This window comes from Rhyacophila brunnea, unplaced genomic scaffold (genome assembly GCF_057557595.1).
Source record: "Rhyacophila brunnea isolate RB1 unplaced genomic scaffold, BYU_Rbru_1.0 scaffold_1, whole genome shotgun sequence".
Lineage (NCBI taxonomy): Eukaryota > Metazoa > Arthropoda > Insecta > Trichoptera > Rhyacophilidae > Rhyacophila > Rhyacophila brunnea.
This window is the reverse complement of record NW_028232751.1, coordinates 20,270,002-20,295,640: the sequence shown is the minus strand read 5'-3', so window position 1 is coordinate 20,295,640 and position 25,639 is coordinate 20,270,002. Positions and strand designations below refer to the sequence as shown.

The 25,639-nt window shown below is 32.9% G+C and overlaps 1 protein-coding gene across 1 annotated transcript; it reads left to right on the top strand.

The window, feature by feature from the left end:
- Nucleotides 1-16,737: 16,737 nt before the first annotated feature.
- LOC147079565 (cyclic GMP-AMP synthase-like receptor) lies at nt 16,738-22,480 on the top strand. The gene is made up of 3 exons (XM_085961008.1): nt 16,738-16,917; nt 18,226-18,849; nt 22,130-22,480. Exons 1-3 carry the CDS (start codon nt 16,738-16,740, stop codon nt 22,478-22,480), a joined length of 1,155 nt encoding a protein of 384 aa, XP_085817134.1.
- Nucleotides 22,481-25,639: the final 3,159 nt, after the last annotated feature.

The following is a 25,639-nucleotide window of genomic DNA, read 5'->3' as shown; positions in this document are numbered from 1 at the left end:
GGGGGAGGCGCCAAGATTAGATTTTTTTAAAAGGGAGGCGTAGTAACATAAAGTTTGGAAACCACTCTAGATGGTGTTTATGTCAATTAAAAATGTTTGTTATAGGTATTTGTCTGTTTAAGATGGGTAGCCTAAAATAAATAATAAATTGGGTGTGTAGGTAGGAATTTCTAGACAAATTAAAAATAAAAGGGGACGTCATTTTAAGGCACTTTGTCTAGGGACGTCACTGCGTTACAATATACAATTTTATAATTTGGAATGTTATATTTTTTTAACGGGTTTACCTAGCTTAGTTTAAGTTTTAACCTTATAAAAAATTCTGAGAAAATTTTAATGATTATTTTAACATTTTTCATTTTGTTCATATCTAATATATAAAAATAGAATATTTGTTTGCTTGTTCGTTTATTTGTTTGTTTGTTTGTTCGTATTTTATGCGCTGCCATACCGTTCATCCGATTGCGACAAAACTTTGTCAACTTATTGCTTGCACTTGCGCGAAGAGTATAGGCTATATTGTGTAAATGGATAATAATTATATAAACAATTTGTGTAAAAATGGCTTCTAAAAAGTCAAGTACGCCAAACGCTCTATCCCAAATACTAGTAAGTATTTTGGAACAAGTTTCAATACTTAGTATTTTTTTATACCGGTAGTAAGTATACCTATTCTTAAAAATCAACCAGTTTTCCAACCTCTCGTTTGAATCTCTTTACGGACGGGTATTTTAGGAGTAATCAACTGTGGGTACGTTTCAGTTTTGTTCGGCTATCGGTTAGTAATCTTGTGAACGTTCATACCCGCTGCAAGCTGATAGTGACTCCCAAAATCTCAACACTGCGCGTATTTGAACCACGTTTTAAAATGGGTTCATTTGAAAAAGTTAATACACCACACCAAAGTAATAAAGTACCTACATTTGCTCTTGAATAATTTATTTTTAATAATATGAAATATAAGTTATCACTCTTATCAGTAGTCAGTTTTTGATTATAATATTGTATTTAAGGGGCCGCTGAAGAGCTCGATATTCAAATATAATTTAGTATAAAAAGGACCTCGGCGTCGTAAGTACGTTAATTTAAATCGAACTTTTCGCAAAAATCACTAATCATCGGAGATTTTATTTCAAGAAACATTATTATTATTTTTGATATTGTCTGCCGCTGAACTATATTATTATTTTATAAACACCTGCAAGATATACGCCGATCAGAAAACAGGGCTGTCAAAATAATATTAAGTAATATAATATTTTTAAAATGTTAATTTCATCATAGTTTTTAATCAAACCTGTGCAAGTACGTACTGATAACTTGGGTGGATTTTGTAGCAAACATACTATTGATTTATATACGGGTATATTATTATAATAACCCAATTCAAATTGAACATAGGTTGATACTCAAATACTATTATAGTATGTTTATGATTTCAAGAAAATAAGACGATGGTATATTAATTAATCCATATCAATTATTTGAAAACATTACATTCGCACTTTGCAACATAACATCAAAAAGTGTATATACTTATCTAAATGACGAATGCCATTCATGAGTGAGCACGGCTGAAAGCTTGGAAATGTGTTTTTTTTTATTTCAAAATCTTTTAATTGTGTATTATTTTAATACAGATTCAAGGCCAACTTCATATAACTAATAAAAAATACTGTTTGTTTCTACGAATAAAAAAAGACAGGAAGGAAGATGTGTACAAATCACGGCAATCAGAAAGGCCGGCAAATATGGCCGACAATGCGTGATACACAAACATAAAATACACAAAATTACAAACACATTTGAAGTTTGCCGCACACGTACAGACCACGTGATATTTGTTTACGCAAAATCGTCGCTTTTCAAAATGGCGAATTTGATTGCCAGATTTTACTGCGATGAATCAGTATGTTCCTTCTTGTCTTTTTTTATTCGTAGGTTTGTTTACTAGGTACACCGAGAAATTTCCATTTATAAAATCGGAAACGATTTTTACAGAAGAGTTTTGGAATATAATGCAACCAAAACTGGAAAAAATTCTATCATGTGTGTTGACTTCCTGAATTAGTTAACCCCAGGTCCATGCCACTACGTGAACCACAGTGGACATTAAGCCATTTCCACACTGGCAACCTCATTGAATTTTACGATACTTACCATAATTGCTTAAGAAATTTTACGATAATTATCGTAAAATCTAACGAGGTTGCCAGCAATATGTTGCCAGTGTGGACCCGGCATTAGATGCACAAAACTTTTAGACACCGGACATCTCAAGTCCTTTTTTTTGGGACGGACTCGAATATTATAACATTTTTTAATTAAAAAATGCGTTAATAATTTATGGAACCTATGTTTTTCAGAAAAATAAGTTGTACGATGTAGTAGGTACAATGAAATATGAAATAAATGATATTGATAATATGTGCAAGAGACTTTATCGATACTTAATTATATAGAAACGCTGCTATTAGTAGATATACTATACTATTTAGAGAAATTAATGAAGCGCTTACGTATAGAGTGGAAGAATTAGTTGTTAATAGTAATATCTATAATATTTAATAATATTCCACTTTTTATATACATATTATTGAAATCAAAGTTTAAAATTTCTACTAAACTACTTTTATTTTCACTATCAAATAACAAATCACACTTGCTCCCATAATGAGAAGGACCTGACAGCTAGTGTATTATTAAAATCGTACCAAATCTGAATGATTTCGTATATTATGTTGATACTACGAAAATATATAATATGAAAACATATTATTATATTATATGGATTTATGGATAGGTAAAATGGGGAATATCGGACCTACGTGGTTAATGAAACCCTTTAGAAAAAGTTTCGTACGAAACAGTGCTCGAAATGGAAAATTTCACGAACAGGAACGCTCTATAATTTTCCGAAAAAACGGTATGCTTAATTTTTTTCTTTACATACGTACGTACGTTGGATGTATAAATGCAACAATAAACTTTGAACTTCTTACGTGGATGTATATTGAGCAAGTGGGCAAGGATTGTCAGCGCCGCAGGCGAAGGAACCTCGTCTCAACAAAGTATACCGTCAAGAATTGTATTATTCTTTACTCTTACTTTATCTACCACCCATAATCAGCAGGCATGTTACTTCTACCACCACTCGTCACTGCTTATAACTTATATTACTGTCTCATTTGGGATAGTTCAGTTTGTTAATTAATTAAACTTAAAAAACAACATATCCACATACCTACCATAAAGATTCAAATTAAAAATTAATTTACATATAACAAATTTTACAGATTATAGATTCAAGACGAGCACAGAATATTTAAAAAAAAAAATCAAAGAAATAGTATTAAAATAGTGTTTAAAAATAAAGAAATAGATGCAGCAACTATTAGAAAAAATAGTAAGTACCTATACAGAGACGAGTAAATACAAAATTTATACAGTACATATCTGTACACCGATAGAGCTAACTACGCCATTTAATTATTTAAGAAGTTATAAAACAAAGAATTTATAAATCCTTCACATAAACTCGTTCTCACGCAGGAGGAATATACCAATATCCGAAGCGATTTGGTTGAATACAGTGTGTAAGCGTTCTTAAGATAAATCAATCGGATAAAGCCATGGATGGCATCCACACAGCTTCAAACAAAGGATCCTCAAAGATTTCTTTTGGACCTTCTCCACCATAAGGGCCATTAGGCCATACCTACTTCTAAGAAAAGCTTCAAGCCATCATCACCAAACTACGTAATTATAGCATTTTAAATTACCAATGGCGTATCATTAATTATCGGCTTTTGAGCTTTGAGAATCGATGTCTCCGCCGAATCTTAGGGGTACATTGGTACGACCGCGTTACAAATACCCGAGTTCGTGAGCACAGCAGCCTTCGGCGATTGAAGTTATCACGAAGAGACGATTTACGTGGCTGGGACACGTATTCCGGATGCCGCCAAAGAGTGCGGCACTTCGTACCCTTGTGGCACAGCATCAAGGGTTCCATCGCCGTGGCCGCCTCTCCCTCACCCTGCAGCGGTGCTACAAAAGCGACCTATTTGCTGCAGGTCTGACATGGCGGGAGGCGCATGGCGATGGACCGAGGGAAGTGGCGCCAATGCTTGCCCTATGCCCCAATATTAGGACATGACAGGGTAGAAGAAGAAGTATCATTAATTATATAAGATAAAACATGACGGAAGGTGCAACTCGAGTTGCTAAACACGATTCCTATAGAATAATATAAAATTGTCATTAATCAGTAGGTACCTACCTATATTCAACATTATAAGGACTAATATTGTAGTGTATGTATATACCTATACCATAGGCCCCACATCGTGAAGCTGGCCCCCAGGCTAGGATCTTTGGTGGGGCCCCCTTATCGCTAAGAATAAAGGCAGTATGTACGGGGTAACAATAATCTGTATATTTAGTGTTTTATTGTATATTTTAAAACATCCATACGAATTATGGAGATGTCGAGTATTGATAAACAATTAAGAATTGTTTCGTATAACCACATAACTATAAATAATAGTATTGTAAGAAAATTCTTTTTTTACTATTAAAGCAAATTTGTGATGTGTGTTTATCTCACTTATCTGGTCGATTCGCCTCGCCGGGCTTCTCCTGAGCACGGGCTCCCAGGCTAGAGTCCTCTCAGCCCCTCGTTGTGGAGACCATGACCTATATGTTACAATGATGATGCTTTGGTTACCATTATTGTAATATACGTACACTTACCACCTCAGATTAAAGAACTTACCACCGTATTTATTTAATCTATGACTACCATCTAAAATTATTTGTTGTCCGCACTGAACACGTACCTACCTAATTTGTGAGTGTATTTTAAACTAAACGATTCAATTTGTGATGTTTGTCCTTACCTAGTCTCATTATAGTCATTATTATTGCCACGGTGATGAATAATGATAATACAGAACAATAATTTATTATTATGATAGTAATAAAATTTTATTGGAGGATATTCCTTTTTTTTTAAAACAAATTTACAAACAAAAATTAACTAAAAGTTCTCTACATAGTATGTATCTATTATTTTTATTATTTTTAAAGTAGCAAGTTACAACGTAAGTAATTATAAGACAATAGAAACGTCCCTTAAAAATAAACTAATTACGGTAGGCTATTCAATAGTTTCATACCAAAAACATTTTTGTAGGAAAATGGCAAATTGGTGCATTTATTTATTACTCATTGTAAAAATAAGGGTTTACGACACGTCATAAATATTTTTAACACGTCGAGTCAATTGTCGAAATGACATTGAATCAGAAAACCCTGTTTCAACTGTATTGTCGATCTTAAATGCTTATCGGAGTGAATTCTTAATGTTTTAGCAGATTTACACGAAGTACCTACTACTTAATTAAACCTTCATAAAAATTATAAATATCCACTCATATTTATCATTTTCAAAACGAAAAAATTCTGCTTGTGGCCACTGGTCAACAGCATTATATGTTAAATCAGTTTGGATACCAACGACAAAAAATATACTTATATGTAATATATAGAAAGGTATCGCCTGCTGAGATGTTTAACCAAATTTCAAGAGAACAAATTTAAATAATACAAAATGTTTTAAAAAACAAGCGATTATCACTAATAAGTAGATTTTAGCGGAATTGTACGATTTAAATTACCAAACTTTATCATATTAATTTTACCACCGAAAATTTTGCCCGCAAAAATAGACGTGGGTATAAAATTAACACGGCGATTAGATGGCGATGAAAATAAATAAGTTTTATCACTCACAATAAAATATAAGTAATAAATTAGTAGGTAAGTAAATTCGCAATGCATACCAGTCAAAGGTAAAAGCGAGACTGTACTGAGATGTTTCATACTTTAGAAATTATTATACAAATATGTAGGTGCCAACTTTATTTTTTATTGAATTCAAGTTATTTAAGTACAAAAGGTTTTCAAACAATGTCAGCAAAGGCACAATTCTTTTGTAGCTTGCAGCTGTAGTTACTTTTTTATGTAAGTATGCAATTATTCGGAGTGTTTAGACAATGCATTTAGACACGGATGTATCGACACAAAAAAGAAAATTGAATGAAATTTAGGGATGTCATACATTTTATTTTTAACCCTTGCACGCCCGGCATGACATAACTTCGTTAATTTTTAATTTTGAGAAAAACTTTAAAAGATACATTCACACATAAATATCTCAATCTAACGAACCGCAACGCAATTTTAAATGAATCCACGAGCCGGAACGGTATATTTTGGAATTCCACGAACCACAACGGCGCTCCGGTGCGTTCCTGTCCATTTCGAGCGCTGGTACGAAAGATACTTCAAATCGTACTTTTGTTTCAAGCAAGTGGTTGGACATATTGAGATATTCAATTTTAATATATAGGTACTGATGTTGTAATGTTTTTTTTGACATTTTATAGGCCATTTTCAAACACTTTATATTCATCATGCAAAATATGTAAGTACATGCGTTTTCTGTTAATTGCTACTCCCTAATACTATAAATTATATATCATAGTATTATTTCAATGAAATATATAAACCCGATATAATTATTTATTTCGGAAGTTATCAAAATGATACAATCATAATTAGTCGACATTGATACATTGTGTATATATAGTACCTAATACCATTGATAATAAATTATTTTATCAAGAAAATATTAGATATAAATAGGTATAACCAGGGCTTTTTTTTTAAAAAAAAAAGGTGCCGGAACTCACTTCATGTCAAGCTTTTTACTAAATAAAATTATATTCAAATGTCACTTAAATGAAATTTAAAGGAGCTATGCCACGAAGCGAACAAAAAAAGGTAGATTTTTACGATAATTTTTTATTTTAGTCAAAACAAAGCTACAGAAACAATAAAATACATACATTATATTTGAAATATATTGTACAAATAAGACTAAATAAGACTAACTTTAAAATATAATTGTAAATACATATGTAATGTATTTATTTATGAACTTGAATAAAAGTTTAGAGTCATTTCCAAAGTTTTTTCCAATTCTCGTCTGATACATCATCTCGATTCCTTTTCTTAGTGTTAGAGTCTAAGGCCGAATGTCTTCCTTTAAGTAACCACCTATCAACATATTTTGAAGGATCGAAAAGTGTCAAGGGTGGTCCCACGAGTTTGATGAACAAGAGTGCCGAAACTGTTTTAGTGTTTAACGAAGCTCTTGTTGGGGTAATAATAAGATTCATTTGCGAAAACCCCCGTTCACATACGGATCAATAGGAGGATCATTTTTAGAAACTTTTTCGTGAAGTAAAACTCCACGAAAATGCAGATTGCTTATAGCAGCTGCAGCACATTTATAATAGGGTCCAAAATTCTGTTTTCTTTCTTCAAAAACTTGAACGAGTTCATTTATTTTTCGATTTGCAATGTAAAGGTTCACATTGCGATTTTGTAGGTCCAAACTTAGTTCCGACAATTCTTGGAGAGCGTCGCACATCAATGCTAGATCCAATAAAAATGCTGTTGATGTTATTTTGTTCTTTAAGCCACTGTAAGTACACTTGTCATTTTTATCTCTTGTAGGGTCATTCATCGCTTCTTCAAAATGACGCACAAGGGATTCATAATTATTCCACACAGCCGAAACTGAACGAAAACTAGATGCCACCCATCGGGTACTTAAAACTCTTCCGATTTTCAGTACCTCAACGCCTAGTGATTCTGCACATAAATGCAACTCTCTATTATTTTTCGGCGACGCGTGGTATAAAACATAAAGTTTATCAATAAATGATTTGGATCTATTGATCCCTGAATTTTTTTTTACAACATCACTTACTGATAATTCTAATCTGTGATTAGTACAATGCCAAACTATAATTGAAGGAAATTTTTCTGTCAGCAATTTTTTCACTCCATTTTTAGAACCTAACATCACAGCAGCGCCGTCGCATGCAACCGAAACTAAATATTTTTTTAAATATTCTTCTGTCATCCCATATAAATCAAGAGATTGGAGTAATGATTCAAATATTCCTTTTGCCGTTACGTCTTTAAGTTCAATCAAATCCAAAAACAAATTAATTGGTGAATTCATTCCAACACTTTCGACACAGCATCGAACATACACAATGAGGGTGGTTTTTTGGCTTATGGTGGTAGACTCATCAATTATCAAAGAAATTATATTTTTCGATTGAACAATTTCTTTGAAAACATTTCTTCTCATTTCATCACATATATGATTTACAATGTTAACACATGCGTTAGTGGAATGGAGAATATGACCCATTTCGATCCCATTTAGTTCTTGGAGATTAATTTCACTTTCAAACATATTGAATGATTGATTTTCCTTAGCTACTTTATATGCAGTTCGAAAAATGTTTGCTGTTATTACTTTTTCGCGAGATAACGATTTTAAAAAAGTATTTTCAATCTGCTTTTTTTTGGCTTCAGAAATGATTTTTAACGCTGCTTTGTGTGCAATAGATCCTCTGTGATCGAAATTTTTTTTTCGAAGTGACCCCAATTGTAGCTTCCTCTCTTTCCCAGAATACGTGATTTCATTATTGGCCCATTCTTTGGATATTTTCATTCCCATTGTCGTTTCAGTTCCAAGAGTTCCAACGTTTCTGCAAATTGTGCAGCCAAGTTTCATTTTGTGTACGTTCAACCATTCGTTTTTTGAGCAAAAATCGTTTTTTTTGATCTAATGACCAGCAGTCTGGCCAATCGTTTTGAGTTCGACCTTGATCCCCGAGATCAGCTAGAGATGATTCAGGAACATCTACATGTACCGATATTTCCATATCTTCTGTCATCGTTTCTGTTTTGAGCTTTTTATTTGCGGAATCGGCGCCGCTGCCGGTGGTTGAGAAGTAACAGGAAATTTTTTTCATATTTAAACTTGGGGTTGCACTAAATAATATATAAAATAGTTGCACAACACGTAATCGTAACACAAACTGACTAAACAAACGTAAATAACAATATACGCAGATGCTGCCATGCGATAAACGTCAAACTGTCAAAATCATAATACGCAGCATACGTATGAAGCTAGTTACATACGCATGTTTGCTATTTAAACTATACGGTTACTTCACTAACACTAACACGCCAACATTCAAAATGGCTTCCACCTGTACCTTATTTTATCATTTTAACGAATTATTATTGTAATTACTTAAGCGCAAATATTTTTTCGTTTAATTGATTTTGAAATAAAACCGTGAAAAAAGGTGCCGGAACGCCGTTCCACCGCGTTAAATGGAAAAAAAGCCCTGGGTATAACACAGTTGCAGTGCCTACCATTTGCCTTAACAAGTTGACCTTGGTTCTAATAGTTCATTGCTTTATCCAATCTGGGAGTTCACACATGAAACTATAATTTGATGTTATAGTAATATGGTAGAAAAAACAAAAAAAAACTTAACCTGCGCGTTTGTTAACTGATCTACGTATTTTCTTAAAATCCGAGATCACTTCAGTTTTGACGATTATGGATTATAGCTTAAAATTGTTTATTTGTTTTTATTTAGTGAGTAGGTATATTTCGTGATATTTCACATTAGCTTGTTCCATTGTTTACGGGAAATGACGATGTAACGGGCTTACCTATTGAATGTATTAATAGTATGTAATATATTCATTACGGATTTTCACAAACACTTCAGATGATCAAAATTTGTTTTTTACTTGATCCTTTACTAATAGGTAAGAAGGTTTTAACAATCTTTTATTATGTCAATGTGCATTTACGATCGGTGAGTGCGCATAGTGCACGAAGAAGCCAGAAGGCATAAGCCGGGTCGTAAATAATGACTAATAGAATACCTAGTACAAAACATAAATCAATTAGAATTTATTGATTAATATTTTTGCCACTCGTACCCGTTAGATATAGGGACCATTATACCACTTTCCTCTAGAAGGTATATAAGGTACTTTTAAACACTTTGTACATTTTGCATTTTTGTTTATTGTTATTAAATCTTAGTTGATATTATTATTTTGACTTATTAACTTAAAAATAACAACAATGGATGAAATATAATATTCCTAAATATTATAATATGTCACATATATAATATTGTGTAAGTATATAATATATAATTATCAAGCCTCGATAGCGAAGGCTGCGTGACTAGCAAATGCACTTACGACCTATGTAAACCTGCCGTTCATATTGTTTTAAAAAAGCACATTGCATTGTTATTTTTTTAAGATTATCCTTTGCTTTGTAATTTTATTCTTGTAAATCCACGGTATTATAGATGGTTGCACTATTATATCTAAAATGTAAACATAAATTTATATACAATATTGGTATATACTACAGCTGATGATGATACATACTATCGTATGAAAAATAATTCATTTTTAAGTTGTGGACTTCTTTTACGTATCATGCAACGAAAGCAATAAAATCGTCTTCAAGTTTTTGTCATTGGTCGGGAACCTTTTTTGATACATACACCTACGGCAGGTGAATTTTAAACACAGCAAATTTTTCACAGTTTTGAAGTTACGCTATTTCTTAATGTATATAAATCAGTCATTTAATAAATAAGGACAAATATCACCAACAAGTTAGTTCAATTAAACAATCGACTCCCACGTCCTCTATACTTAATTGACTTTTTATGCAATAATATGTACCTACCTATATTTTGTACTGTTATTCAATTGAAAATGTCCATTAGGATAAAATCGGTTGAATACAATGCTCGAAATGGAAAATTTCACGAACAGGAACGCTCTATAATTTTCCGAAAAAACGGTATGCTTAATTTTTTTCTTTACATACGTACGTACGTTGGATGTATAAATGCAACAATAAACTTTTAACTTCTTACGCGGATGTATATTGCGCAAGTGGGCAAGGATTGTCAGCGCCGCAGGCGAAAGAACCTCGTCTCAACGATCCTATATCTCAGTATACCGTCAAGAATTGTATTATTCTTTAGTCTTACTTTATCTACCACCCATAATCAGCAGGCATGTTACTTCTACCACCACTCGTCACTGCTTATAACTTATATTACTGTCTCATTTAGGATAGTTCAGTTTGTTAATTAATTAAACTTAAAAAACAACATATCAACATACCTACCATAAAGATTCAAATTAAAAATTAATTTACATATAACAAATTTTACAGATTATAGATTCAAGACGAGCACAGAATATTTTAAAAAAAAATAAAGAAATAGTATTAAAATAGTGTTTAAAAATAAAGAAATAGATGCAGCAATTATTAGAAAAAATAGTAAGTACCTATACAGAGACGAGTAAATACAAAATTTATACAGTACATATCAGTATACCGATAGAGCTAACTACGCCATTTAATTATTTAAGAAGTTATCAAACTAAGAATTTATAAATCGTTCACATAAACTCGTTCTCACGCAGGAGGAATATACCAATATCCGAAGCGATTTGGTTGAACACAGTGTGTAAGCGTTCTTAAGATAAATCAATCGGATAAAGCCATGGATGGCATCCACACAGCTTCAAACAAAGGATCCTCAAAGATTTCTTTTGGACCTTCTCCACCATAAGGGCCATTAGGCCATACCTACTTCTAAGAAAAGCTTCAAGCCATCATCACCAAACTACGTAATTATAGCATTTTAAATTACCAATGGTGTATCATTAATTATCGGCTTTTGAGCTTTGAGAATCGATGTCTCCGCCGAATCTTAGGGGTACATTGGTACGACCGCGTTACAAATACCCGAGTTCGTGAGCACAGCAGCCTTCGGTGATTGAAGTTATCACGAAGAGACGATTTACGTGGCTGGGACACGTATTCCGGATGTCGCCAAAGAGTGCGGCACTTCGTACCCTTGTGGCACAGCCTCAAGGGTTCCATCGCCGTGGCCGCCTCTCCCTCACCCTGCAGCGGTGCTACAAAAGCGACCTATTTGCTGCAGGTCTGACATGGCGGGAGGCGCATGGCGATGGACCGAGGGAAGTGGCGCCAATGCTTGCCCTATGCCCCAATATTAGGACATGACAGGGTAGAAGAAGAAGTATCATTAATTATATAAGATAAAACATGACGGAAGGTGCAACTCGAGTTGCTAAACACGATTCCTATAGAATAATATAGAATTGTCATTAATCAGTAGGTACCTACCTATATTCAACATTATAAGGACTAATATTGTAGTGTATGTATATACCTATACCATAGGCCCCACATCGTGAAGCTGGCCCCCAGGCTAGGATCTTTGGTGGGGCCCCCTTCTTATCGCTAAGAATAAAGGCAGTATGTACGGGGTAACAATAATCTGTATATTTAGTGTTTTATTGTATATTTTAAAACATCCATACGAATTATGGAGATGTCGAGTATTGATAAACAATTAAGAATTGTTTCGTATAACCACATAACTATAAATAATAGTATTGTAAGAAAATTCTTTTTTTTTTTACTATTAAAGCAAATTTGTGATGTGTGTTTATCTCACTTATCTGGTCGATTCGCCTCGCCGGGCTCCTCCTGAGCACGGGCTCCCAGGCTAGAGCCCTCTCAGCCCCTCATTGTGGAGACCATGACCTATATGTTACAATGATGATGCTTTGGTTACCATTATTGTAATATACGTACACTTACCACCTCAGATTAAAGAACTTACCACCGTATTTATTTAATCTATGACTACCATCTAAAATTATTTGTTGTCCGCACTGAACACGTACCTACCTAATTTGTGAGTGTATTTTAAACTAAACGATTCAATTTGTGATGTTTGTCCTTACCTAGTCTCATTATAGTCATTATTATTTCCACGGTGATGAATAATGATAATACAGAACAATAATTTATTATTATGATAGTAATAAAATTTTATTGGAGGATATTCCTTTTTTTTTAAAACAAATTTACAAACAAAAATTAATTAAAAGTTCTCTACATAGTATGTATCTATTATTTTTATTATTTTTAAAGTAGCAAGTTACAACGTAAGTAATTATAAGACAATAGAAACGTCCCTTAAAAATAAACTAATTACGGTAGGCTATTCAATAGTTTCATACCAAAAACATTTTTGTAGGAAAATGGCAAATTGGTGCATTTATTTATTACTCATTGTAAAAATAAGGGTTTACGACACGTCATAAATATTTTTAACACGTCGAGTCAATTGTCGAAATGACATTGAATCAGAAAACCCTGTTTCAACTGTATTGTCGATCTTAAATGCTTATCGGAGTGAATTCTTAATGTTTTAGCAGATTTACACGAAGTACCTACTACTTAATTAAACCTTCATAAAAATTATAAATATCCACTCATATTTATCATTTTCAAAACGAAAAAATTCTGCTTGTGGCCACTGGTCAACAGCATTATATGTTAAATCAGTTTGGATACCAACGACAAAAAATATACTTATATGTAATATATAGAAAGGTATCGCCTGCTGAGATGTTTAACCAAATTTCAAGAGAACAAATTTAAATAATACAAAATGTTTTAAAAAACAAGCGATTATCACTAATAAGTAGATTTTAGCGGAATTGTACGATTTAAATTACCAAACTTTATCATATTAATTTTACCACCGAAAATTTTGCCCGCAAACACGGCGATTAGATGGCGATGAAAATAAATAAGTTTTATCACTCACAATAAAATATAAGTAATAAATTAGTAGGTAAGTAAATTCGCAATGCATACCAGTCAAAGATAAAAGCGAGACTGTACTGAGATATTTCATACTTTAGAAATTATTATACAAATATGTAGGTGCCATCTTTATTTTTTATTGAATTTAAGTTATTTAAGTACAAAAGGTTTTCAAACAATGTCAGCAAAGGCACAATTCTTTTGTAGCTTGCAGCTGTAGTTACTTTTTTTATGTAAGTATGCAATTATTTGGAGTGTTTAGACAATGCATTTAGACACGGATGTATCGACACAAAAAAGAAAATTGAAAGAAATTTAGGGATGTCATAAATTTTATTTTTAACCCTTGCACGCCCGGCATGACATAACTTCGTTAATTTTTAATTTTGAGAAAAACTTTAAAAGATACATTCACACATAAATACCTCAATCTAACGAACCGCAACGCAATTTTAAATGAATCCACGAGCCGGAACGGTATATTTTGGAATTCCACGAACCACAACGGCGCTCCGGTGCGTTCCTGTCCATTTCGAGCGCTGGTTGAATATCAACATTATGGAATAAATGTGGAAAAAGTACGAAAGTACATATTATAAAGTGTTTTAATGAAATATGTATCTAGGTACCAGTCGTTTTATGTGATGAATAGTTCTTTACACTTTATAATATGTAAGTATTTAAATCAAATACATAATATAATCATATATCAGATAATTACTTTTTAATAACAACATTTAAATATAATGCTAATTATGTCGAATGGCCACCTAATCGGCGCGCCTTTAGCGTACAATGTATTAAATGGGACGGCGGGACTTTTTTTAACGTTACACACCTACAAACTTACCTGTAGAATGGCCAAAAATGGAACTACGAATTACCATAGGACGCCATTTTGAAAATTTCATTCGAATGTCAGATTTTGTACAGTTACTAGTCTTGATTGGGTAGTTTTCGACAATGGCTCCATTTTTTTTGTAGTACTTATTCCACTTTTAATCAATAAATTAGGACCGGTTTCGTCCGCCTCAGAGGGACATTTTCAACTGAATCTTCCCTTATTCGGTTGAAAATGTCCCTCTGATGCGAACGAAACCGGTCCTAATTTATTGATTAAAAGTGGAATAAGTACTACAAAAAAATGCGTTTTTTTAATTAAACAACAATAAATATTAATGTAATACAATCACTAAGTGAAAATCTGAAGTATTAAATGGGACGGCGGGACTTTTTTTTAACGTTACACACCTACAAACTTACCTGTAGAATGGCCAAAAATGGAACTACGAACTACCATAGGACGCCATTTTGAAAATTTCATTCGAATGTCAGATTTTGTCCAGTTACGAGTCTTGATTGGGTAGTTTTCGACAATGGCTCCATTTTTTTTGTAGTACTTATTCCACTTTTAATCAATTAATTAGGACCGGTTTCGTCCGCCTCAGAGGGACATTTTCAACTGAATCTTCCCTTGTTCAGTTGAAAATGTCCCTCTGATGCGAACGAAACCGGTCCTAATTTATTGATTAAAAGTGGAATAAGTACTACAAAAAAATGCGTTTTATTAAATTAAACAACAATAAATATTAACGTAATACAATGACTAAGTGAAAATATGAAGCAATATTATATTGCAAAACCTTTAAAAGAATGCAATTACGGCTTACGCAATACATAATATTATAATAGTAGGTTCAAACGAATATTTTCAGGGATGTCTCGCATCTACAGATGTACGCCACTGGTATTTTGAAGATGAAATTTCTTACGATCGATTTGATGAAATTCTTCAATGTCAATAGTTTATAATCAAATAGACCAGTTTGGGCAGAGCATCCTCAAAATACTTGAATATCTAAAGAAATAAACAAGTAGGTATGTGACTTTTTTATCGATATGTAGGTACGGTATTGTTGCTTGGTAATACTAATAGGTATCAATATGATACATTTAGAACATAAAACGGGTCAGCGGACAAAATCTTCCAATATTTGTATTTATATTAGTGGTAGGTACGCAAAAGCTATTCGATATTTAATTATGAAAAAACATATTCTACACGCATTTTATAAAAATGGTTTACCATTACTTACCTGCAATAAAACAAACCATCAATTTTGTAATGCGACCTTTTTAATTGCATTTTGCGAATTTGAATTCGTTTGTCGTGGCCGCAAGTCGCGTTATAATATTGGCAAGACGATTATTTTGATAACAATAATTACCATCGCACTTGAGCTGCCAGAAAAAACAACTGACAAACTGTAGAAATCCATACTAAGAATCATTTGGGCAAAAGTCTCCTTAGAATATTGGATTCGTCCACCATTTTAATGTGTTTTTTTATGGGTTGAAGGTTAAAAACTTGAAAGATCCGGCCTTTAAAATAATATATAATATAAATAAAAATTTAAAATTATGACAGACAGCCCTGATGAAATAAATATGAAATATGAGTCGATCGAGTCGTCGAGCAAGTTTGATGACACAAACAACTTGGACGCGACCTTTTTATATTAACTAGTAGACCAGATATTATGGACCACACGTTAAAAAATCATATTTTCAATTCTCAAGGCCATTACTGATGGTTTTATAAATGCGTTTAAAAATTAATAAATGTAAAAAATCTTAACACCACTGCACATTTAAGTACTGAAATATGACTATATTCTAAAACATTAGAGCGAGAGGTTTAAAAGAATACTATTTTATGTAATAAAAATACTTTATGCAGTCATCAAATGTTTAAAATAAAATATAACGGATAATAAGGCTTCAAAATTATATAAATAGATTATCTACAACGTTTAAGGTATGTCCAGGATCATGCTTTGAAAATAGAAAAAAACACCATTTTGACCCACGCTGAGCACGTCCACCCTTAAGTATTATCTGTTTGTGTTAATTAAACCATAATCTGTATAAGGCACCAAATAGTCTTCCCCAATCTTATATTATATCAATGATATTAGATGGAGTTCTGTGATAGGACTACCTATATAAACAATGCCGTTCAGTATGTTTGTATCTGTTATTTAGGAGGTGATTTGTAATAACGTATTAAATTGATACCTGACATAATGGCGAATTTAATTGAAGAGAAAGACTTTATTGAGATGGAGACGGTCCTTAAAAAAATAAGCAAAAAACTCTCCCTTGGGGACAACAAGAAAGATTACATCGATGGATACAGTGAAGTTAGAAAAGAGTTCCTCACGGCTCTCAGAGAAGAAGAACCGATATTCAATTCATATAAAAAGGTAAGCGATAATTATTATTATTATAAATTCTTCAATCAGATTTAAATGATAATATAGTCTTTTTTTGCCATCTTCTAAACCTAAACGAATGCTATCATTGTTTAAATCGACGTTCTATTACGTAGACGAGTTGATCCACGGTGTATGTAAATCGATCCATAGGCTAAATGAAGCTCTCGATTTTCATTTCATCAGCAGCGAAGGGTGGAGGTACGCTTTGGAAATCCGACATACATAGTGCACACTGAACTGTCAGTCATACTTATTTGTTTTCTTTAAACCAAGAGTACAAATAATTGCAGGTTGTATTAATTAGTTTTAAAATTCAATTAAACCCTGCCTAAAGCAAGTTTTGTCCTTTTATTTATGTTATAATAATATTGAACTACTTATATAAATAGTAATATTTTGGTTCAATCACATTGAATGAGATATTATTTGATGCGGTAAAACCACATGTGCGTTATTACGTCAACCATTGACATTCTACTTCTCCCTGGTGACGATTGATGATGGCATCTGGTGGCCGTCCCTTCTAAGGCAGACCGAGACAAGCCGTAATGAAATTATGACGTCCATTTCTTAATGCCCGATTATTTTATACGATTACATGTTAATTGTGTGTTATACACACAAAATAAAGTGTAAAACAATGACTAAATAGAATTTTAAAATACATTTTACCGTATGAAGCGATAATTTAGCTTTCAAAATGCCAAATTTCTAAAATGTAGAATACTACATGGCATCGAACAGGATTTATTCTCTATTAAAAGAAAATTCAAACGAATATGTAAGTAGTAAGCCAATGCTTCATTTAAACATTCAATCAAGTCGAATATTATAAATTTGAATGTGGGTAATTAATATTATATTTCTTTTATTTTCGAAAGCATTCCTACTTATATCAAAAGTCACTGCATGCCACTGGACATAATCAATTTTTTTCTAATAGTTGTAGGACTATTTATATATTTTTTATCCTTGCATAATGTATTATTGATATTGTTATGTTAGTATAATATAGTCAACTATTTATGGGCCGCAAAACAATGTACATTTCGACCGCATGTGGCCCTTTTGGCCGAAGGTTGCCTACACCTGATCTAAATATATGGAGAAGATATGGAGTATGGAAATTCAAATGAGAATAAAAAACTATAGTAATGGTTATTTTTGTATGGTATTCATTATTTTTGCAAGTTGTGCTTTATGATTTTTTGTGTTGGTTCAGTTTTAATTTCATACTTCAACCGAAAGACACTATGTTACGATGAAGAAAAATAAAAACATATTGGGCATTTTCAGATTCAAATGATGGGAAGCTCGTACGAGAGGACTAGAATCCGTCTGGCTGACGAATACGACGTGAACATATGCATGAAACTCCCCTTCGACTACAGCCATGTGGTCTTGCAGAACGGACCAACGGGGGGATTCGTCACGATTAAATTCCGCGGCCAGCTAGAAATATTGAAAAAGTCACCGCAGTGGGTCAACTATAAGTCGATCGACAAATGGATGGATAAGGAAGGCAACATATTCCAGGATAAGCTTAGGCTTTGGATGCTTAGTGTCTGCACAAAGGCCAGCAATAGATTGAATAGTTCATCAAACGAGATTTGGTCAAAGTACAAAGTCACTATTAAGCCGTCGGGTCCAAGTATCGGCTTATGGGTCAAACACCGTCAAAAAGACATAAAATTTTCAGTGGATTTTGTCCCCGTTCTGGTATTTAAGTACCCGATTTGGCCGAGCAACGTTAATGAAAAATACGCTTCAGAGTTCACAACTGACGAATGGTACGCGGTGCCTAAGCAATTAAAGCCGGGTAGTCTTGACGAGACCGCAAGGATGTGGAGGATTTCCTTCCCTCAACAAGAGTGCGATATGCTTAAAGGAAAGAACCAACTGAGGGTCGCCCAGCGATTGGTGAGTTATTTGAAATGTTTCTAATAAGCCAGATTATCTCGTGGGCGGCATTATTGCTAACTTTTGCATTTTTCTTGCCAGATCTAGCGTGTTTGAATAGTTATCTAGCTTGCGAGATTTGCATCTGGTGTATGACTTTAAATTTAGCGTTTTTTGATACTGCAAGTAACTTTAAATGTCTCAAGATAAAGATAGCATATCATAAGTATCAGATTTTATTTAAAATCAACGTAATACGTAGTACCTGCATTCATTTTTAGTTTAATTTATTATTAGCTGACCTGGTGAACTTCGTACCGCCTCAGAATCAATAAATCTTGAGTTAACTTATTAGCTGAATTAAATTCAGTTTTTTATTAAGTTAAAATGAATACTCAAAATGAATTAAGTTCAATAAATGTGCAAAAATCAAATAAAAATGTATTTTAATTACATTGAAATGAATGTAATTCACGTGGCAGCAAGGCATTTGAAGTGAATCGAAATGATTCGCATAACATTGTTGGACTACTTTCTTTTAAAATATTTGCTGGATGGGTTGCACTCGGGTCGATACCCTTTATTGAAGCACCTTGTGATATACGACATTTTTTAATTTGTTGTCAGGTGCGAAAACAAACAAAGCGGATGGTTTGCTGACACGTAAGCATTCATTTTCTAGATTCAGGCCACAAACACTCAAGGATTGGCTTTGTAATTTGTTGATCGTCATGACGAATGCAAGACGAATCGGAAATTGAATTCGTTTAAACTCAAATGGCATATCGCTTGTGATCATCGGAATTCACGGAATGAGAACTTCCTCACCTTTGAACATTCCTTTGAGTATCGTCGCGTGAATCACATTGCCCATGAGTTTTCTCACCGCCAAACGCGTTTCGTTAAATAGTTTTGGTTGGTTCAGATTTCGAAGCATGATGACTACCGAGCCAACCTTCAGTTGTAAATTGTGCGGTGGCAAGCCAGGCAGATTCAATGAGTTTAAAAATTCAGTTGGATAGTTGGTTGCTTCGTCTTCGTTTGTTACACAGTCGATAGATTTGAAGGAATGCTGTGGACCAACGATTTGATTTTGAATTGTGAAGTTTAAGTGATTCACATCTTTGTTATTTGCCGCAAAATTGTTCGTTCACTCAACCAATTGTGATTTTTGTGGTTAGCAATGATGCTCGGGAACACTTTGTTGATGAGGTCGTCCTTCGCTGAGACGAAATTGCAAAAATTCTGCGGAAACGAAATCAATCCGTTCGATTCGTCGACAGGAACACCGCCGTTACCGATAGTCAGCAATAATTGCTTGGAAAAATCTTCGGCAGATGGATCGTTTAGTAATGTAATCAATGCAACTCGTATGTTTGTCGTCAGCTGAAGTTTTTTCACATAGCGCCACAGAGTCTATGATTTGAGGCAAGTGTTTATTTCATCGGCAGCGGTCGATCTTGGAATGACTGGTAGTATTTGGCAGAAATCGCCAGATAGTAGAATCATTGCGCCTCCAAAACATCTTGAGTCATTGGCCAGATCTTTCATAGTTCGATTGAGTGCTTCCAATGCGCGTTTGTGCGCCATTGTGCATTCATCCCAAGTGATGGTTTTTCTTGCTACCAAAACTATGGCCATGCTGAGTGTTTCGCAATGTTGCATGTCGGTTTTTCAGTCGTTTGAAGGTTTAACGGCAATTTCAACGCTGAATGAGCCGTTCGGCATCCTTTTAACCAAACTAACCAAATAAGAATGTGTGCATGCAGCAAGCCTCGTTTTTGCCATTCAATTGAATACATCTAGCATCGAGTAACCCCAAAGACGCGATGCTTAACAATATAGTTCATCCGCGACAGGATTTTTAGTTTGAAGACACGTGCGGTGATGTCGTGCCGATCACTTTATGTTTGTCCGGGGAGTAGCAGTTGAATAATTTCTATCCATTTCGGATTGCACGTAAAGGTGATGAATAGATCTGGACGACCGTAATGACGAACATATGTCATTGCATCTCGCGCATATTCATGCATATGACGCGGGCTGCCAATGTACGTCGCCGGTAGAATAGTCAATCGACCAAGATTAGCTGCATCTCCTTCGGTGCTGATTGCATCGCGTAAATGAATATACTCCTTCGAACGCAGTTTATTGTTAGTTGTATACGGGTTTAATTTTTTTTGTGATTTTCTTACTTTTCCAATGCGCGAGAAAACTTCTCGAGGCCGAGACGAACAAAAAAAAAATCATCGAAATCAATCAGTTCTCGAGATATCAGCAAAAAAGCCGTTCCATACGAAATGTATGAGAAAATGAATTTTCTACATAATTTTTGTTCCCGTGATTTTTTCCGATGTTTTAATAGTTATTCTGCTATTCGGGGCGGAGACAAATCCAACAAATGAAAGATCGATCATAAAAATCGGTCCAGCCGTTCTTGAGTTATAAATGGTGTAACTAACCCGACTTTGTTTTATATATATAGATTTCATTCATTGTCTGTTCTCATAAAAACAGTGTGGATTAATTTTTTACCTATAATTTTTTTGGAATGCTATTTTTTTATTTTGAGAAAACCTAGCAATTTTTCTATTATATATCTTATTTTTTTATCCTAGCGGGCATATTTTTATGAATGTTGGCAACATTTTTTTTATTCAATAAACAAAATGTCAAACTTAATTTGAAGAGAGGCGGTAATTTAATTTTTCTTGACATTATAGCCCCTTGTAAACATGCATGGGTTTATGGCCAACAAATTTGTGAAAATTAAACTGTCGCAACAATTATTATTTACGCACAAAATGCTGATTGTGTCGTCAATCTCATTTTTCAAGTACAAACGGAAGACGTTGGTTATTTATATGCGTTTTTGTCACAAAGAATAATGTATGATGACAGTTAAAAAATGTCGAGAAAATTGTGAATGATAAAAAAATGTATTAATTTACACTGTTTTTAATATAATTAGAATGATTTTTTTCGACCATGTCGAAATGTAGAATCAACCGCTTGAAGTAAATCTACTCATTGCAGAAAAATAACAAATTTCAATCAAACCTCTTGTATTCGCAACGCGTCAAGTGCATGCATTTAGTATTTACATTTACCTTTTATTTTTATTGTCACAACAACACATACTGCTGGCAGTAAATCTACGTATGTGTAAAAGGGATGTAAAGGGAAGTTCACTTCTTCGATTTTGCAATCGCAGAAAGTAATGCTCACATTCAAATGTATCTTTAAAAGGATGCTGAAAAATAATCCGGCTCCCGTATAAATAAATTATTTCTTCTTACAGATCAAACAGTTGAGGGAAAATCGTGAATGCACATTCTTGAGAAGCTACTTCATAAAGACCGTTTTTATGTTGATGGTCGAAAAGAAGAAGGATGATAGACAATTTTGGCAGAAAAGTGTGAACTATATCTTCATGTTCATGTTGACAGACCTGTATGAGAAAATTTGTGACGGAACCATTCCGTTCTTTTGGGACCGCAGTTACAACATACTGTCGGCCTTGACTCCGAATCAACTCAGCCACTGTAAAAATAGTCTGCAAGGATCGATCAAGTTTATCGTGAAACACTACAAAGATGAATGTAAAATTTTGGAACTTCTAATGCCTCCGATTGAGCGAGGTACCCTCTAGTCTGGCGGGTTCAGCGACTCTGCATTTGTGGACCGACTTGTTGCTGATGTCGACCTGGCGATTCAAAAAGAGAATCAAAGCTGGTGTGTAATCTCATGATTTTCCAATATGATAGTAAGCCAGTACAATAATACTTCGGTTTACGATGCCTTTACAAATAGTTTACATTAAATTTTAGCGCTGGAAAGACAGTAGGTATTTATTATTTTCAAGAATCAGTTTTGTAGTAATTATATGAATAAAATATTTACTTTACAGTGTAACAAACATTTGGATTATTAAAAGTTTTATGCTAAATTATTGCTATACTTCTATTCTTATGACTTATGACAATTTTTTTAAAATATGAACATGGATAGAGACAATACAATCATTCATGATTACTCCTTATAAAGATTTGATTAAAACAGTCTTCCTATATTTCATTTACAGATATATTAATATTATATTTAAACCTCTGACAACAAAGTTTCCGCAGATTTTATTCGTTTACAGAGAGGTATTATTGTATTTTATATTAGAGTCAGAATGTATGAGGACCAGTTGCTATCTTATAAACGCATTTATACTATATACACATATTATATATTATTGTAAGATTAAGATTTCAGTATAATATTTCATATAACCCTTATCGCACTAATACATATAACCATATCGAACTGTAAGTAAAACTTTTTTTTAATATAATATAATGATAGCATTTCCTAAAGAGTGATTTATTTTAGTAATGTAACTAGCAGGCATGATTAAGTAAAAATTGTGGTTCTACCGAAGAAAACATAATACATAGAGTGGGTGGTATGTAGTGTTTTTAGAATTGAAGAAAATGAAATTGATTTTGAAAATTGGCGGAGATTGTCAATACAGTTCTATATTAAGTTGCCCCTCTAATTATTATATTCTCTATGGTATTAACGAGTTATAAATTTTATACGAATAGCTGACAACCAATCTTTGTAAAAAAGTTGACAGGGGGAAGAACAGGTTAAAAACCAAACTCAACGGTCTCTATAGAAGAAATTCAAAACTTACCTGTCTCAATTTGGGTGTGAGATATTAATTGTCTCAGTATATAAATATCTTTTTTTACCCTCCGGTTAATTAACCATTATAGACTAGGAAGATATTTGTCATATGAGACATGATCTCATATTGTTTAATTCTGGCCAAGTAATTTCAGAAATGCTTATATGGAATTTTATTGTAGAAAGTAAATAGAGGTGATAAAATGTATCAGTGCTATATCGATGGTGAAAAATTTACTACCCTAATCCAGTTTCACGTTAAAATTGACCACTTGTAACCACCATTTTCATTACTTTACAGGGGAGCATTAAAAGTGAATAAAACGAAAAGTATTGAAAATAAAACAAAACCAAAAATACGCTTTGTTTAAATAGTGAAACAATGTTTTTATTTATCAGATAATGTTAACATTTTTTTGAAACATAGAAGTTATTGACGAAAATATATGTTACGCGGTTACTATATATGACAAAAGAAGCTTAATTCTTTGATACGAGGAAACAGTTCATACTAAATGGAATCTCTCAATCCCATATCAATCAGTTTGATTTATTGTGATGAGGGAGACTATCATAGAATGCGTGGCATTTTACAGATACCTATTACATTTTTAAATTCCTGCAAATCTTGAAATTTTGAAAAAACTGCCAAACGTGTCACATATGAGCTACCAACTTTTAAAATGCATCATTCTACAATGCAATTAAAATATTTAATGTTGACACCTCGTCAACCGTAACGTTGATACCTCGTAACTTAAACTTTTTACATTAACACCTATACATTATGGTTACGAGGTAACTACTTTTGTTAGTATGATTAGTTTTATGACGTTTCTTGTAATTTTGAGATAACAGATAGGTAGGTATGTATTGAAAATCTGAACAAGTTGGCATTCATAGTCCATTTTGGCCAAAAAAATGGTTATAAGGGTTAACTTTAACGTGAAACTGGGTTACGAGTAGTCAATTTTTCACCATCGATATACTGAAATAATTTTAAAGAAGACAAATTAGATATGTATATTATTTTATACTATTTTTATAGAAGAAACTAATCAAGAATCTTTTTATATTACAAAAAATTATATAAATTTATATTATACTTCACTAATTATAATTATAGATATTGGCGATGTTTCATTGAATGATTGAAAACATACTTTGTATGACTTTATAATACTTACTATAATATTGAGTTGAATGTAATCAGAAATTTACATATTCTATAATATTTGAAATACATTATTATAAACATATTTGTATCTATTTATTTTCAAAATAATTGTCAAAATATTGATTCTATTAAACTATGGCCAAATAATATTATTAATGTATGTTATTCTCTTATCAAAATTCCATTTTGCCATATTTTTATATACAATATAATAGCGGTTATTTCGTAAAAAAACATTATTATTTATTTATAAGAATTTGAGAGATTATTAGTATAGTAACACGGCCCCAAAATGTAGGCCCTCAGCCGGCATTTTTCCTTAATAAATTAGTGACGTCACAACTTTTCGATCCGACCGTGAATGTCGATTTTACTTGAAAAATACGTGCCCAATCTCTAAACAAAGCTATAGTTATTGTGTATTGAGTCCCGTAGTACAGTCTGAGTGACTTATAGCCCCTCAGAATGAACTACGGATGAATCTTCTTTCAAGGGGACCAAATGGTCTTATAAGGTGGAATGTAAGTAATTGAAATGTATAGGATTAAGGTTAAAAATAGATAATAAATTGTAAACGACTTATGGGATATCATTTGCTAAACATTGTAAATAAATGTCCATTTCTATTTAATCTGATTTTGAATTATATAAAAATAAATTTTATTTTTCTAAATTAAGTCGCGATGTTTTTGCCGACACTAAAGTAAAATAACTTAAATAAATAAATTATGATATCAAATATTGTCGTATTTAAAATCTAATGATTACGTTTTGTAAGTATTGATTACACACACTCAATTTAAATAATAAATTAATATTTCAAATTATAATAAAAAGGGTACCAATTTAAGTACCTACTTTTGTAAAAGTTAAATGAAGGAATTTCGAAAATGGAAATTCTGATAATGTAAGTCTAAGTACTCGGTTGCTCTCCTAATTTACAAATAAAAATTA